This window comes from Hyperolius riggenbachi, chromosome 11 (assembly GCF_040937935.1).
Source record: "Hyperolius riggenbachi isolate aHypRig1 chromosome 11, aHypRig1.pri, whole genome shotgun sequence".
Classification (NCBI taxonomy): Eukaryota; Metazoa; Chordata; class Amphibia; order Anura; family Hyperoliidae; genus Hyperolius; species Hyperolius riggenbachi.
This window is the reverse complement of record NC_090656.1, coordinates 92576532-92593025: the sequence shown is the minus strand read 5'-3', so window position 1 is coordinate 92593025 and position 16494 is coordinate 92576532. Positions and strand designations below refer to the sequence as shown.

The following is a 16494-nucleotide window of genomic DNA, read 5'->3' as shown; positions in this document are numbered from 1 at the left end:
TGCTCTATAAACCTTCTGCACTCTCAGCTCCAGCTGTGCTCCATACATTTCTGCAGCGTCAGCTCCTGCTGTGCTCTATAAACTTCTGTACAGTGTGGCCCGATGGAACATTATTTATTGTAGGGGGACTGCAGAAGTGGGTCAAAATTCCTCATTGGGCCTGAAGTTTGTAGCTATGCCACTGATATATATATATATACTTACTCTCTCTCTCTCTCTCTCTCTCTCTCTCTCTCTCTCTATATATATATATATATATACTGTATATACACACACACACATGTATAGTAAAAAAGCAATCAAACCCTACAGACTTGCTGCATGTAAACAAGAAAGTAGCTGCCAGCTTAGAAAATGTTATTTGAGAGCAAAATAATAAAGCAATATCTGTATATGCATTAGTGACCTGACTGGATAAACATTAGGCCACTCGTAAATGTAAGTGTAGGATCATGTGTTACAAATGAATCATCTGACTGCAGAACACACATTTCTATCTGTAGCTTCTTGTGAAAAGTAGTTATGTTACCTGGGCAAAGCCTGGCTTGTTGTCACTGGTCTTTCATATTTGTCCAGGTATTGGTTAACAATAACATCCTCCAGACTGCTTGGATGTGACCTCTCTGATGACGACAAATAACTGTGTACAGAGATTGAGGACAACCGACTTCCAACAGAGGAGGCGCTCAGTGGTCTTCTAGAAGCTGCCATTACCTGTTAAAAAAGAAGTGATTTATAGGAAGTTGCGATTTAGACAAGCTATTTCTTTATAAATCATTATGTTGCAATGAAGAACACCAGCTACAAAGTCTACATAATGACCACTTCTGCTGAGAATCTAGTATGTGTACAGTGGTCCCCGATACCCCCCAACACCTCAGGCCAGCGATCAGCCTGTGGATCTCTTTGGCCTAGCTAAAGTCTGACAGTAGAGGGTTGAGGCTGTACAGCCACGCCACTTGCTTCCAATTCTGTTGCTGTGTGGAGAGGTGGAGGGCTGGTAAGATAGTACTATCAAGATTGTATCATTGTTGGGCACCTTAAGACCACAAAACGCATTACACCACCTTTTTCTATGGCATACCTCATACTAATATGTACTACATGTGCTTGGTGGCTGTTATGTACACTAATAGCACACTATTCATTTGCAAACTGTGTTATGACTAAGGTCTAATTTACACTGTATGCTGAAAAACTGATGCGTTGGGGCTGGAGGAAGCCCCAGGTAAGTAAACGGCCTGTCATTTACTTTGCCTGACGATGCCTTTAAACTTTCCATAGCAGTGCATTGTGAAAAAGCTTTCAGTGAAAACGTGTATAATGTGAACTAAGCCATAGAGAAACATAGACATTACATTGCAGATCAGTTGTCCATTCATTTAGACTCCAAGTCACACACACACACACACACTCCAAGTCACACGCACGCACACGCACACACATACACACACACAGAGACACACACACACACACACACATATATCTATATACATACTGTGTATATATACTGTATGTATATATATATATATATATATATATATATATATATATATATATATATATATATATAATAGAGTAAGTGCCTCAACCTTCAAACAAGAAGAAGAAGTAGCGACCTGCCCCCAGGGCTGGTCCAAGCAAGAAGAAGGGGCTGGTCCAAGCAAGAAGAAGAAGTAGTGTCATATCAAACAAGGGCAAAGAGGGATAATTTGCATATTCAGTAGCAGTGCATTGTGGGTAACCACAAATGTTCACTTATAGCGGAATTATTGCAGATTTGCTACTGTTTTAAGAAGGAAAATTACACCAAGCTTTGCTTTTTTTTAGTAGGAGGTCTTTTTGGTCCCTTTTATCTACTTATACATTCCGTGTGGTTTGGGTCACCCTGAGCTGCTTGGTTACTCTGTTGTGCTGGTCCAAGCCCTATCTCATACAGCTGTATCAATCTCGGCCATGTACTGATGAGAAACAAAAGTCTGAAACAGGCTGTCACATGTGGGGTTGATATGGCTGTGTTAAATTTAAAGCTATAGGCTTGCTATACACCAGTGGTTCTGGATGCTTGCTTGGCTTACTAAGAGGAAAAAGGAATTATTTGCATATTTAGTAGCAGTGCATTGTGGATAACCACAAATGTTCACTTATAGCTGAATAATTGCATATTTCTTTCTGTTTTAGGAAGGCAAATTACACCAAGCTTTGCTTTTTTTAGTAGGAGGTCTTTTTGGTCCCTTTTATCCCCCTATACATTACGAGTGGTTTGGGTCACCCTGAGCTGCTTGGTTATTCTGTTGTACTGGTCCAAGCCCTATCTCATACAGCTGTATCAATCCCTGCCATGTACTGGTGAGGACCAAAAGTCTGAAACAGGCTGTCTACATGTGGGTTTGATATGACTGTGTAAAATTTAAAGCTATATGCTTGCTATACACCAGCGGCTCTGGATGCTTATTTGGCTTACCAAGGGGGAAAAGGGGTTATTTTCATATTTAGTAGCAGTGCATTGTGGGTAACCACAAATATTCACTTATAGCTGCATTATTGCAGATTTCCTTCTGTTTTAAAAAGGCAAATTACACCAATACAGTGTGCGGCATTGCAGGAAGTGGCGACAGTGGAACGCACGATGGAATACAGTAGAGGTGAGTCATCCCCGCCCGCTGCCTCTTACTAATAGTGGCGGCTTCCACTGTGCTTAAGCAGGAGGGGGAGTGCACATGGGGGACCAAGGTGAGGGGGGGGATTCCTGCTGAGCTTCAGCTGGAGTGGGAGTACACATGGGGGACCCAGGTGAGGGGGGAGTTCCTGCCGAGCTTAAGCTGGAGGTAGAGCACACATGGGGGACCCAGTTGAGGGGGGGTCCAACCCCCCTCCCACCGCTGTGCCCAATACCCCCTTCCTGCCCTCTACCCTCTTATGCGGCGTATGCTACGCTGTGGGTCGGCTAGTATATATATATATATATCTCAAGGAAATTTCCTCTTTTTGGCAAATCATTAAGTTTAGACTTGTGGGCCAGTTGGCATCTTTCTTATGTAGCTGTTAATACCTCCAGGTAATCTTCTGATTAGTATTGCTTTTTCCTTGAGTGATTTGTTGAGTAGAAAAGTAAATTAATGACTAGCATTACTTGGTACCATCCGTAGGTTTACTGAGATCACCCTGAATACATGGAATATACCATGTTTCCCCAAATATAAAATTAGATATATATGAATTTTTGCACCAAAATATGTGCTAGGGCTTATTCTCAGGGGATGTCTTTTAGTTCTATGAACACACAAGTTCCTGTGCTGTGGTTTTTCCTGCCTTCCCCACTGTGCCACCTCTTCCTCAACTGGATCCACCTCTTGGGTGGCCTTGTGTCCCCCTTGTACCTTTAGTGTCCTCCTGGTGTCCCCCGTTGTACCTGCATCCTCTTTTATCCCCTCACCTCCTGTGTCCTCCTATGCCCTCTGCTGTGTCTTCTGCTGTCCCCCATGTCCTCAGATATCCCCCTGCATCCTCTTCTTTCCCCCAGCTCCATGCTGCTTGGGAAGAAGTAAGGCAACTTGTGTTTATGGGCGCCGATAGCAACACAAATTGCCTTACTTTTCCCCTTACTGATGCTAGGGCTTACTTTCGGGGTAGGGCTTATATTTCAAGCATGCTCCAAATTCTTGCTAGGTCTTACTTTTGGGGGATGTCTTAATTTCAGGGAAAGAGGGTAGCAGGGGCATAACTAATAAATCATGGGATCCCCCAGCAAAACTTTGATGGAGCATCCCAATGATCACACCATTTCCCTTGTGGGTGATCTCACAGCCTGGGGCCCATCTTGCAAGGGTCATAAAAGAAGTGTACACATCATAACCTTTACACCCATAGAAAATATAACCACAAAAACACCTGATCTAAAAGATGGACCCCTTTATCGGAGAGAGTGAAGTAGCAGTTGGGGCCCACTTACAGCTCTGGGCCCCCCTGCAGGCTGCTCCCCTGTAGTTACGCCCTTTGTATCTCCTTGCTAAACACCTGGGTTCTCCTCAAATCAGTATAGATTACTGAGAGAAAAGTGTTGTTGCTGTACACCAAGGCATTTATAACTTGGCCATATAAAAATGATGTCTACTGAAGGGGTTAATTTTCTTTCTTTCTGGAAAGTTAATCAAACGAATATCTTTTTTTTTTTTTTAATGCAGACTTTGAATCAGTGAATGAACAATTTCACAAATTAGGATTGATGAAGTATGTCAGCCACTGGAAAAATTGCACCTTTTAGATTTAACATTTACCTAACTAAGCAGAAAAAACATCTGCAGAAAGGTATGTTCCTGATCTCTGCCGCTCTAAAATTTGTCCTGAGCATTTTTATAATTACACTCCGATGTAGCGTGTAGGGAGAGGATGGAGGAACATGAAATAATTAGCATCTCCTTCCTTTTGCTTTAATGAACTGGACGATGAGCACCTATACGGTACTTTCCAGATTAATGTCTCATTATTTGCTGCGCTGTGAGCTCATATTTTGGAACAAGCGTTATAAAAACTGATGCTTCATATTTGGATGGACAGTATTTGGTTAAATTGCTCTCTGGTTCGGAGACTCCTACAGCAATATCTTTCTCCTGATTCCAAATAGTGATGAGAAAGCAATTCACTAAAGCAGAAAAAAGCCCCCTTGCCTCCCCAAAATGTACTCAACATTGTCTTTTTTCAAGGAAACTGTAACCTAGGATTGGACCTTCATCCCAATCAGTAGAGATACCCTTTACCATGGGAAATCTTTACCTTTTCTAAAATAGATCATCGCGGGATTTCTGCATGAAAATCAGAATTATTTCAGCACCAATTACAGTGTTAACAAAAACCAATCAATCCTATGTTAGCAACCAGCTCCCTAGCTATCTCACCTATCCCACCCTTTTGTATAGGTCCAAAGCTTACGCGACACCTCCTGTGGCGCAAAAACCACTGCCATGTGACCACCGCCAGGTCCCAATGCTTACGCGACACCTCCTGCGGCACCAATACCACCGCCATGGAACCACCGCCAGGTCCCATAGCTTACACAACACCTCCTGCGGTGCCAAAACAACCGCCATGGGACCACCGCCAGGTCCCATAGCTTACGTGACACCTCCTGCGGCGCCAAAATGACTGCCATGGAACCACCGCCAGGTCCCATAGCTTGCGCAACACTTTCTGTGGCGCCAAAATGACCGCCATGGAACCACCGCCAGGTCCTATAGCTTACGCGACACCTCCTGCGGCGCCAAAATGACCGCCATGGAACCACCGCAGGTCCCATAGCTTACGCGATACCTCCTGCAGTGCCAAAATTACCCCCATGGAACCACCGGCAGGTCCCATAACTTATGCGACACCTCCTGCGGCGCCAAAATGACCGCCATGGGACCACCGCTAGGTCCCATGGCTTAAGCGACACCTCCTGCGGCACCAAAATGCCTGCCATAGGACCACCGCTAGGTCCCATGGCTTATGCGACACCTCCTGCGGTGCCAAAACGACCGCCATAGGACCACCGTTAGGTCCCATGGCTTAAGCAACACCTCCTGCAGTGCCATAACGACCGCCATGGGATCACCGCTAGGTCCCATGGCTTAAGCGACACCTCCTGCGACGCCAAAATGACCGCTATGGGACCACCGCTAGGTCCCATGGCTTAAGCGACACCTCCTGCGGTGCCAAAACGACCGCCATGGGACCACCACTAGGTCCCATGGCTTAAGCGACACATCCTGCGGCGCCAAAATGACCGCCATGGGACCACCGCTAGGTCCCATGGGCTACCATTTAGCATTAACAAGGTTTCATTTGAGATTACGTAAATTTTTCCATCGGAATGCGGAATTCCGCGGAAATTCGCAAAATGTAGCGGAAATGTAATGGCGACGGAATTTACCGCTGGCGGAATTCCGCAATTCCGGCAGAACGGAATTTGCTCATTCCGATCATCCCTAGCTAGCATCTCAGTCTTGAGCAGGACAAATGCATGAAGTTTCACAGTACTTTAACAGTACTTCTGTATATAGTCATGTCACTAACTGTCCCTCAGAGGAGCTTGCAGTGTAATGCCTACCATGGTCACGGCTCTTATGGGTGTCTCAGACCATTTTTTGAGGGAGGTAGGGTAGACCAATTAATCTATCTATGTATGGTTTGGGGTGTGGGACTGGGTGGAAACTGGAATACCAGGAGGAAACCCACATAAATTTGAGGAGAGCGTTTCATGCAGAAAAAGTCCATAAAGCAGAACATTTTTTTTCACACTTTCAAAAGTGTAATGTTGCATCATAAACATATTCATGTCATTGTTAGTTTTCAGCATGATGAAATGAATGCCCAAACGAGTACAGGTGTGGTTGTATCATAAAAATGTCAGGGTTAATGGAAACAACATCAATTGACAGCTTGCCACAAAATCTGTTTTAGGCTCAGTTCATATTGGGTCGGATTGCCAGCGTTCCACCGGAGCGAGCAGTGCAGTGCAGATACTGGCATAGAAGACATAGCCGCTAATTCCTTTTATGTGCCACTGTACTGACCAGACCAGATCTCTGACAGGATTTCTTGTACAAAAGATTGTTTGACATCATTTACACAAATATGTATATGAAATGTAATTAAAAGGGCATTTTTTTTATTATTTGGATACAGTTCTTTACCTTTACAGTCCAGTCTGCAACCAGCTTGTAATGATTGTTGAACTTTTCCCGTGATCAGCGCACAACGCGTGCGCTGACACGGCGGAAATCCTCCACAAGCGTATAATTTGCAGGAACCCAGCAAAAGGTGCTACGCATCTGTAGAGGGAAATTCCTGTCGGCAGATGGCGCTGGGGAGTGCAGAGGAACCAATCCTCTGTACCTCCACAAGTGCCAGACAGGAATTGTACGAAGCGCAGAACGCAATCGCAAGAGAGGCGATTGAGCAAAGGGATAGGTTGTATGTGTGTGCGCCAATCCAGTCGCCACCCCGCGACCGCGCACACACAACAGCAGATACGAAATAGGAACGCGATCGCGAGAGGTGCGATCGCCAGACGTGACACAAGGCAGATCAGAATAGAATACGAGGGTAGCAAAGGCACAGCAAATACAATAAGGAGATACGGAAAATAACAAACGCTAGCTAACCGCGAACACCGCACTCATTCGCAACAGTGCACGCGGTTATGCGCGATCTCCACGTGATAAGCACAATAGAGACAAGCACGCCTAACTAACCATTAACAGACAAACATGAAACAGAGGACGCGAGCGCTTGCTTAACGGTTACCTCACCGAGCCTGCAGCAAGCGCAGCGGACTAGACAGACACACGAAAACAGGGACAAACGAGAGATAGGATCCACAGCACTAGCGAAAAGTGGCTAGCGTGATCCAGGTACAGAGTAGCAGAACAGAAGGATCCCCAGCGCTAGCGAAAAGTAGCTAGCGCGATCCCAGGAAACAGAACAGAAGAGATAGCTGGTAGCAACCGCTGCACCAGCTATACTCCAAGAACAGAGATCAGAACCATTTCCTGTCGACCACCATAGGGGCAGGACAATGGCAACAGGCAAGACAAGACAGAACAGGCAATACAGATAATACAACCTGACTGGGCTAGAAGGGGAGCCTAAAGCAACCCCCAGGAATTAACTATACTAGATAGCAATGGCTGACACTCCAGCAGTGTCCATCAGGAACAGACCATGGAAAGGAAATGTCCAGCAAAGCATTCTGGGAGCAGAATGCTTTTATAGTGCCAGTCATCAAAAGAAGGCAGGTAAGGGATTTGCATGACTAATGTCTGCAAATTCCTCAGCAACACAAGCTGCAAAACTGACAGAAGCTTTTCTTTCCAGAGTCCTGCAGCATGCAAATCAAAACAATGGTCAAAAAGCTGCCTGCCTGCACAGGCAGCTGAGCAAATCATCACACAGCTATACTTTTCAAAACATGATAAATTGTGCTTCCTTGCAGCCATAGCAATAGACCACTGTTTGGTTGACCTAACCACCACTCCGAAAGCTCATTTTTGCTTCATTACTTCTTTCTGCAGTGATGCAAGGTGGATAAGTTGGATTGCTCAAAACTGCATTGAATTCAACAGACCATATCTTTGCTCACAGCCCATGTGCAGCTGTACCCAATGACAACTTCCTGCACTACAGCTGTGGAAAACAGGAACAAGAAGCAAAGGAAAGGAGACAACGGTGCATAGAGTTGTCTTGGAGGGCAGTGTTTTTATTTTTCTACTTAGGTGCCCATTAATGATACAATCTTGATTGCGCAATTTTAATACTTCTATCAATGTAATATGAGAGATTACCTAAAATATCCAATTATGGTATACACACTCAGTTTACCCATCTACTACATACATTTGGTAAGATTGTACAATTAAGAATGTATCATTAATGGGACATTAAAGGTGGCCATACACTTATAGATTTGCAGCAGATTCGACCATCAGATAGATTTCTGTCAGATGCCTGTCAAGTGGAATCTGACAGGAATCTATCTGATGTGTGCCACACACTAGGAACAGATTTCCAATAGATTTTAGAATGAAATCTATTGAAAATCTATCTAAATGCATAACCGGGCCATTAGATCCAATGCAACTCTATCGCCCATGCTATGCTATGCTGGCAGCAGATCGACCTAGACTTTCCGTCCTTTCAGATAGATCAAATCGATCAAAATCAATCGATATTGGCCGCAAATCGATTGATCAATTTGATAGAATTGATTTCTGACCGATCAATTCCATAGAATCGATCGATCAATTGATAGCTGAAATCGACCAGTGTAGGGTGTAGGAACTTTCATTTTTTGTTTCTCACAGCTGGAATCTTCATACAGAACTCTGCTAAATCTCTTCCTTTTCAGCATCCTTTGATTTATGAAGAGAAAAAATAGAATCAGTCAGAGAAATGACAGAGTTCCTGGCTATATCTGAGCAATTTCCAAACATGAAAGACCACTTTGGTCCTGAAGACCAGACATCATTTCAGACACATAGAATGTAACGTATCTTGTATTTATTCTTGTCCCTCTACTGTATAGTTTCATTCTGCAGTGATCCTATATCTACATGTTTATTAATCTGTCAACATCAGCTTGTCATTTGTAGGTTCACCACCGTGAGACATTGTCATGTCAACATTCGTATGGTCCACTGCGCTCCTATAATAACTGTTAGCTATTATGGAAAGTGTTAGTGTGAAGCAATCACACTTAATATTTTACCCTTTCTGCTTTTATTACTTGCTCACTTCTCACCAACTGAAGTTTTTTTCAAGAAATCCTTCGATATTCTCTGAAAAATCCTTGTTCCTCTATCTATCTATCTATCTATCTATCTATCTATCTATCTATCTAATAATAGTAAGAATAACTACTAGTGTTTATAAAATTTAGTTTCTTTTTCTACATCTTAATGGCACTAATTTAAAAAAAATATATTTATATTAAATAGAATTTAAAACTGTCAGAAAATTGACTTGGCTTATGTTCACTGAACACATTGTTATGAATCTTTTTTAAATAAAAAAGAGGAAACCAAGAGCCCTATATAGTGTAGTAGGTACCGTATTTTTCGAACTAATAGACCCTCTGGACTAAAAGACACACCTAGGTTTAGAGGGAAAAAACAGGGGAAAAATATACTAAACCTGCTGCGTCCATGGTGCAGGGGCATGTTGTAAATGTTCTCCCACATGGTGTCCTCCTCCTGTCCATCTTGAGTCCTCCTCCTGTCCTCCTCCTCTTCCCCTTTGTGTCCTGCTCCTGTCTCCCTTGTGTCCTCCTCCTCTTCCCCTTTGTGTCCTCCTCCTGTCCTCCTCTACCTCCTCCTCTTCCCCTTTGTGTCCTGCTCCTGTCTCCCTTGTGTCCTCCTCCTCTTCCCCTTTGTGTCCTCCTCCTGTACCCCTTTCTTTCCTCCTCCTGTCCCCCTTTATGTCTTCCTCCTGTTCCCCTTGTGTCCTCATCTTGTCCCCCAGTGTCCTCCTGCACTCCCCGATGTCTTCCTCTGTGGCATGTAATTAGCGGTGACAGCCATGTGTACCTCTCACCTGATCCTGGGAGCCCGCGGCAATCAGCTGCTTCTTTCGCTCACTCCTTCCCCAGTCTGAACTGTGGTTATTGCCCAGACAAGCCTGACAAGACCATCAATGCCTTCTACCCAGTGGTATGTCCACTACTACCTTCCTTAAATGATTTGTAGTTGACTTCATGTTGTTTCATCTTCTTTGTGCCACTGTTGACCTGCTTATCATTTTATTGTTAGGAACATATGTTCATTCATGCAATTATCTACATAGCTACTCATGTTGCAGCACCATAAAATCATTCAAATGTAAGTCAGGAGCTTAACTTAATGTTCATATCAAACACCAGAATGGGAAAACAGTGTGATCCCAGGGACTTAGACCCCTTGACCATTGCTTGATTGCTGATGCCATAGGGACTGATTTTAGTATTTCCGAAACTGGTGATTTCCCAAGATAATCTTGCACAGCACTCTCTACAATTTTGATTTGAATAATGCAAAAATCAAAAAACATCCACCGAGCGGCATATCTGCAGACAGAAATTCCTTGTCAGCAAGAGGGAGAAGGGTCTCCAGGCTGGTTCAAGCTGACACGCTTCACAACTATGGTGAACTGAAAGGCATTTCAGACTGCTCAACATATTGAACCATGTTGTGCTCCACTCTCATCAGCCAAAGATAGAAAGCTAAGGTTGCAGTGGGTGTAGGGTTACTTAAACTGGACAGCCCAAGACTGGATACATGGGCTGGTGTGGTTTGGGATTTGGTAGAATGGGAGATCTGTAGCATCAATGTGCAGCTGGCAAGTATGTACAAGGGCAATCCGGAAAGTAACACCCCTTTTTTTAATTGATCAATTAAAAAAACATTTTTTTATTTTATTTTTGGCGCACTGTATCTTCTCCTCATAATCACCTCCCTTATTTAAGCATTTATCATATTTTTTTGAAGGTTTTAAAACCCTTTGCTGTAGTAGCATCACACTACTCACCTATGAGTTGAAGGAATTAAAGCAAGGGTCATGTTCATGCTGCTGAACAAACAGTTACTGGCATTCTGCAGTCACATGACAAGCAGTGCAGGGAGAGAAGAAGTTAATAAATGCAAGTTAAATTACACAGAAAGAACAACTTGCATGGCAGATAAATGGCTGGCTTCCTGGAGGACCCTCAAAGAACATGTGTGTGATGCAATCAAGTCAATAGTGGATCAGAATCTCAGATGAATGTTTCCAACGTTTTAATGTCATTCCTGGTTGCTAAAAGCTCATTTTCAGATTTTCATTAGTGAGTCTTGCCCAAGGTCTCCTACTGAATAGGGGCTGGCTTACTGAACAAGAAGAGCCAAGATCTAAACCTAAGTCGCCTGTGTCAGAGGCAGAGCCCTTAACCACTTGAGGACTGCGGTGTTAACCCCCCCTAGTGACCAGGCTATTTTTGCTTAATTAGGCCACTGCAGCTTTAAGGCAAAGCTGCAGGCCCGTACAACTCGGCTCACAAGTGATTCCCCCCTCCTTTTCTCCCCACCAACAGAGAGCTCTGTCTGATCGTCCCCACATTGTTTATTTTTTTAATACATATTTATGTTTGTTATTTTTCAATAAACTTTAATTTTTTTTTTTTACTTTCCCTCCCTTCCTCCCTCTCCTCTGATGGCCAATCACGCGATTGGCTGTCATAGGCTTCTGCCAATGAGAGCTGATCGCTCTCTTGTCCTCCAGGGGGACAGCCGTGTGACACAATGGGCATGGAGTGGTCCAGGGGCTGCCGCACTGCTCACGCCAATTGGCGTGGAGCAGTCGGCAAGTGGTTAACCATTACACTGTCCAGGAATTGGTCTTCATCATGTGGACCTTGTACATATAGACAACGGTCCTTGTCTAGTGTAAAAAAGATAGGGGGCAACTGATGCCTGCTCCATTGTGACACTGTGGATATGGGAATCAGGACAGATACACAGCAGGGCTTTTTCACACTAAAAATCGCAAAATCCAATCGCTAAATGCGTTTTGCATTTCACGTTTTCACTATGTTGGCCTCAATAAAAATGCAGGAAAAATGCAGCAGAACTAGGATTACCTTTTTAGAAAATCAGTAATGCGTTCAGTGTGAATGCATTCCCCCGATTCCAATTGTAACTTTACTGTACTTGTGTATGGAAAATTGCAAGCCTTTACAAAAACCAAACAGAACGCAGCCCACCACCACTGCATCTCGCACATAAAAATACGAAAGTGAAAGACAGGGGCTCTTTTACACCAAGAATCGCGAAACGCAATTGAAAATGTGAACGCATTTTTCATTTCACGGTTTGCAATTTTCACTATGTTGGCCTCAATCCAAACTCAGGAAAAATGTTGCAGAACTATGATTGCCTTTTTAGAAAATCAGAAACGTATTCAGCATAAATGCATTCCCACGATCTCAACTGTAACTTTACTGTACTTGCGTTTGGAAAATGGCAAGCCTTTTTAAAAACAAAATTTACTAATAGCCAGCACACAGTAGTGTACATACAGCACATAGAAATACATTTCCATAGATATACAGTAGACAGCTCTGTAGTAAGAACACTATAATGAGGTTTTTAGTAAACACAGTAAAGCACAACTTGCTGCAACATCCAGTGACAAAGACAATTTAAATTACACCACCCACATCCATAAATCACCACCCCAGCATCACCCCATACATTTAAGAATAACTATCGAATAAACTGTTTTTCTGGTACCCCACATACCTGTGGAGCTTTTAGCCAGCAATATTAGAAAGCTTTTCAGAGGTCTCACAGCACAGGCTGTGTGAAAAAAATGCTTTTGTTTATCAGATGTTTATAACAATTTTGTGTTGGCAATGGGAGGGGGGGGAGGGGTTTGGGGAAGGGACAGAGCTGAACTGTAACTTGGCTGTAAACTGTTTACTTTACACTGCCAGACATAGAGAGAGAGAGAGATACAGGAACACACAGAGCTGCAGCTAATGATTATTTACACACATATGAAGCTATATTTCTGCTTTTTATCATTATGAACAGATTCCAGTTACAGTATTAGAACCAGTGAAGATTGTTTCTGTATGCTGGATGTGCTGGACACAGTCCTCCATAGTGCCCACAGTGAAAACTGTTCTCTGTAAATGTAATTTTCTTCATATAAAACTTGAAAAGATGAAAAAAAAAAGCTTTTGTATTGCTATTTGCTAGTAATTACTGGAAATATATGTGGCATTTAGAATTTTAGTTACCGGTAACTTTAATAGTTGTCCTTTAAACGCCATGTTACGTTAAAGCAACGTAGAACATGTCCCCTGAGCAGCTAAAGCACTGTAAGGGCCCTTTTACACTTAATCAGTTGCTCTCAGTTATAACTGAAAGAAAACTGATTTTCAAAGTAATGCCCATGTTTCCCTATGGCCTCTTTTACACTTAACGCGTTTTAACATAAATCTTCTTCCCAATGTACTGCTATTGAAAAAACGCGTACCAACGCGCACTAACGCATACCAACTGATTAAGTGTAAAAGGGCCCTAACTGTAGTAGAGCAAGCAGAGGATTTATGCAGTCACTAAGGTGTTGTAAATGTACTGCTGTGCAACAGTGCATCTGTCCAGCTTGCTATATATAGAGACCTATACCCACATTTTTCATCTGATTTTGCGCGACGATCATTCATTTTTGGGATAATGTGGAACATTGTTTAAAGAGACACTGTAATGAGAAAAACGTCCCCTGTGGGGTTACTCACCTCGGGACGGGGAAGCCTCAGGATCCTAATGAGGCTTCCCCCGTCCTCCTCTGTCCCACGGGGGTCTCACTGCAGCCCTCCGAACAGCGGCCCGACAGACCCGACAGCCTGTTCAATATTTACCTTTCCAGGCTCCAGTGGGGGCGCTGTTTCGGCTCTTCTGACGGAGATAGGCGGAAATAGCTGATCTCCATCGGGTCTGCTGTACTGCGCAGAGTGCAGAGTGGTCTGACGGAGATTGGCTATTTCCGCCTATCTCCATGGGAAGAGCGGATACTGCGCCTGCTTTGGAGCCATGGAGGTAAATATTTACATCGCCAAGTTTCGCTGCCACCGTGGGACCGAGGAGGATGGGGGAAAGCCTCAATAGGATCCGGAGGCTTCCCCCACCCGAGGTGAGTACCCCCCAGGGGAGGTTTTTTCGTTACAGATTTTCTTTAATGGAAATAAATGAAACAATGTTTAAAGACTTCAGGTGAACCGCGATGATCGTACATTTTGCACGACCGCCATGATGAATCACGTCCTGAACGATGGTTCAGACGATGGATCCATAGACTTTAGCAAAAAAAAAGGTGAACGATCATTTAAATGATCATTTGAATCCATCATTCATTTTCCATGTTGCACAATGTTCACAGATGGATCTGGGATAATTTGTCGGTGATGTTCCCCGATTCATTTGTCCGTGGGTACTTAGCTTAAAGGGAACTTGAAGCGAGAGGTATTTAAAGGGTACCATATTTATTTCCTTTAAAACAATACTAGTTGCCTGGCTGTCCTGTTGATCTCTTTGGCTGTAGTAGTGTCTGAATCACACACCTGGAACAAGCATGCAGCTAATCTTGTCAGATTTTTACACATACTGGTCCCTAGGAAGGGATAGGCCCATTAACCTTCCTAGCGGTAAGCCGCGCAGGAGGTTTTCTCAGACCCTGCTGGGCCGATTTGCGCAATTTTTTTTGCTGCACGCAGCAAGCACTTTGCTAACTGCGTGAGCACACCGATCGCCGCCGCCCCGCGCCGCAGAGCCCCTCCCCTAGACCCCGTGATAGGCCAGGCAGCGCTGAGGGGTGGATCGGGACTCCCTTAGACGTCACGTGACGTCATCCCGCCCAGTCGCCATGGCGACGGGGGAAGCCCTCCAGGAAATCCCGTTCTTTGACCGGGATTTCCTGATCGCCGATCGAAGATGGTAGGGGGATGCCGCTGCACAGATTGCATGATTTTAAAAAAAAAAATTCAAAAAAACGGCTGCGCTGCCCCCTGGCGGTTTTTAATAGACCGCCAGGAGGGTTAATGCACTAAAATGTAATTTTTATTTAGTTAATTAAAATATAGAGGGCAATATAAAAAAAATACAGTATATGCATAAAATGTGCCAGAGTGAATAGTTTAGGCATCCTTAGGCATGGTCTTTATGAACCCTGAGCAACTCAAGCATGGCCTTTATGAGCCATACTAAAAGGGGGTCGCAGTGCACAGGATTCGCACCTGACCCTGCATGATACAAGGTACACCCGAGGTTGGGAGCAAACGTGAGTGAGTGGACAGCCAGCCTATGAGTAAATGGGAAGACATATGTAGATCTCTCCCACTCCACTCTACACAGCCTAATTCCCACACCCCAGATTGTTACCCCTTCCAATCCGGCACCTCCCCATAACAAACCCGCTCCCCAATGTCCATGCACACTAACTCCTATTGAGGGTTTGCCTGTCTGGTCACTTTCAGTTTATCCCCTAGTCCCCCCTACGAAGGACTAGGGATGGCAATGCTTAGGAGAACTGATTCGCTGTGATGACTTCCTGGTTTAACACATGATCATGACCAGCAAATCAGAGCCTTACAAATCTATCAGCTGATCAAACTGATCACATGCTTCTCCATGAGTGCACCTCGGCATTGCCATCCTTGCTAGGGACCCAATGAGCAGTCAGGGAGACAAGAGGGGACAATTACTGCCTGGATGATGCAAGGGATGCCCCAGTTGTAAGGAACTATGATAAAAAAATATTATTTTTTAAGACTATGCATTGAATCACATCAAAAACAAAACAATAGGACTAACCTAGAGATGGGACTGTCTAATTACTCTCTCTTAAGGTGCGTACACACACACTACAGCAGCAAACGACGGGTCCGTCGGCACCTCCCGCTGGGCAGGTTTTCAGCAGACTGTAGTGCGTGTGTACGCACTGTCGGCGGACTGATAAGGCGTGTGTACGCACCTTTAGACCTGTGTTATGGACCAAACATCCCGACATGCTGACTTAGCTAAGCTCACCCCTAAGCCTTTATACATATAAATGCTTACTGTATATACTCCCGTATAAGCCTAATTTATCAGTACAAAAAATGTGCTGAAAAGTTACCCCCTCAGCTTATATGCGAGTCAGTGGAAAAGAATGGATGGTAGAGCAGCTTTTGTTACTGGCAGAGGAGCGTAAGGATTGTGCACTAGTGAACCTGCTCTTGCCAGCTGCCTCCCTGCTGTGTCCGTGCCCCTCATCCCCTGCAACATGGTGTGCAGAGTGCACTGCTCAGGACTATCTGTGTGCCCTGGCTTGTGGAGCGGAGCGTGCAGGGGTGCAATGATCCGATTATTCTTTCTGTGTGGCAATCACTGTCTATCTATGACACCATCTAGTGACATCTTGAGACACAGCTGTATCATCCTTGGGGCCCATCTGGCTATGGGGAGG

General features: G+C 44.2%; 2 protein-coding genes across 8 annotated transcripts in view; one reads left to right on the top strand and one right to left on the bottom strand.

Moving 5' to 3' along the window:
* The window catches only part of DNAJC24 (DnaJ heat shock protein family (Hsp40) member C24), a 177234-nt gene that overhangs the window by 24517 nt on the left and 136223 nt on the right, over positions 1-16494 (top strand). The window lies entirely within an intron of this gene.
* The window catches only part of DCDC1 (doublecortin domain containing 1), a 751262-nt gene that overhangs the window by 685518 nt on the left and 49250 nt on the right, over positions 1-16494 (bottom strand). For 5 of the 6 annotated variants that reach the window (XM_068260478.1, XM_068260480.1, XM_068260479.1 and 2 more), the window contains one exon: positions 530-714. In XM_068260478.1, coding sequence (XP_068116579.1) covers positions 530-714 — 185 coding nt within the window. Of the gene's footprint in view, positions 1-529; positions 715-12785; positions 12805-16494 lie in introns of those variants that run through there. The other variant, XM_068260483.1, reaches the window with a different exon arrangement.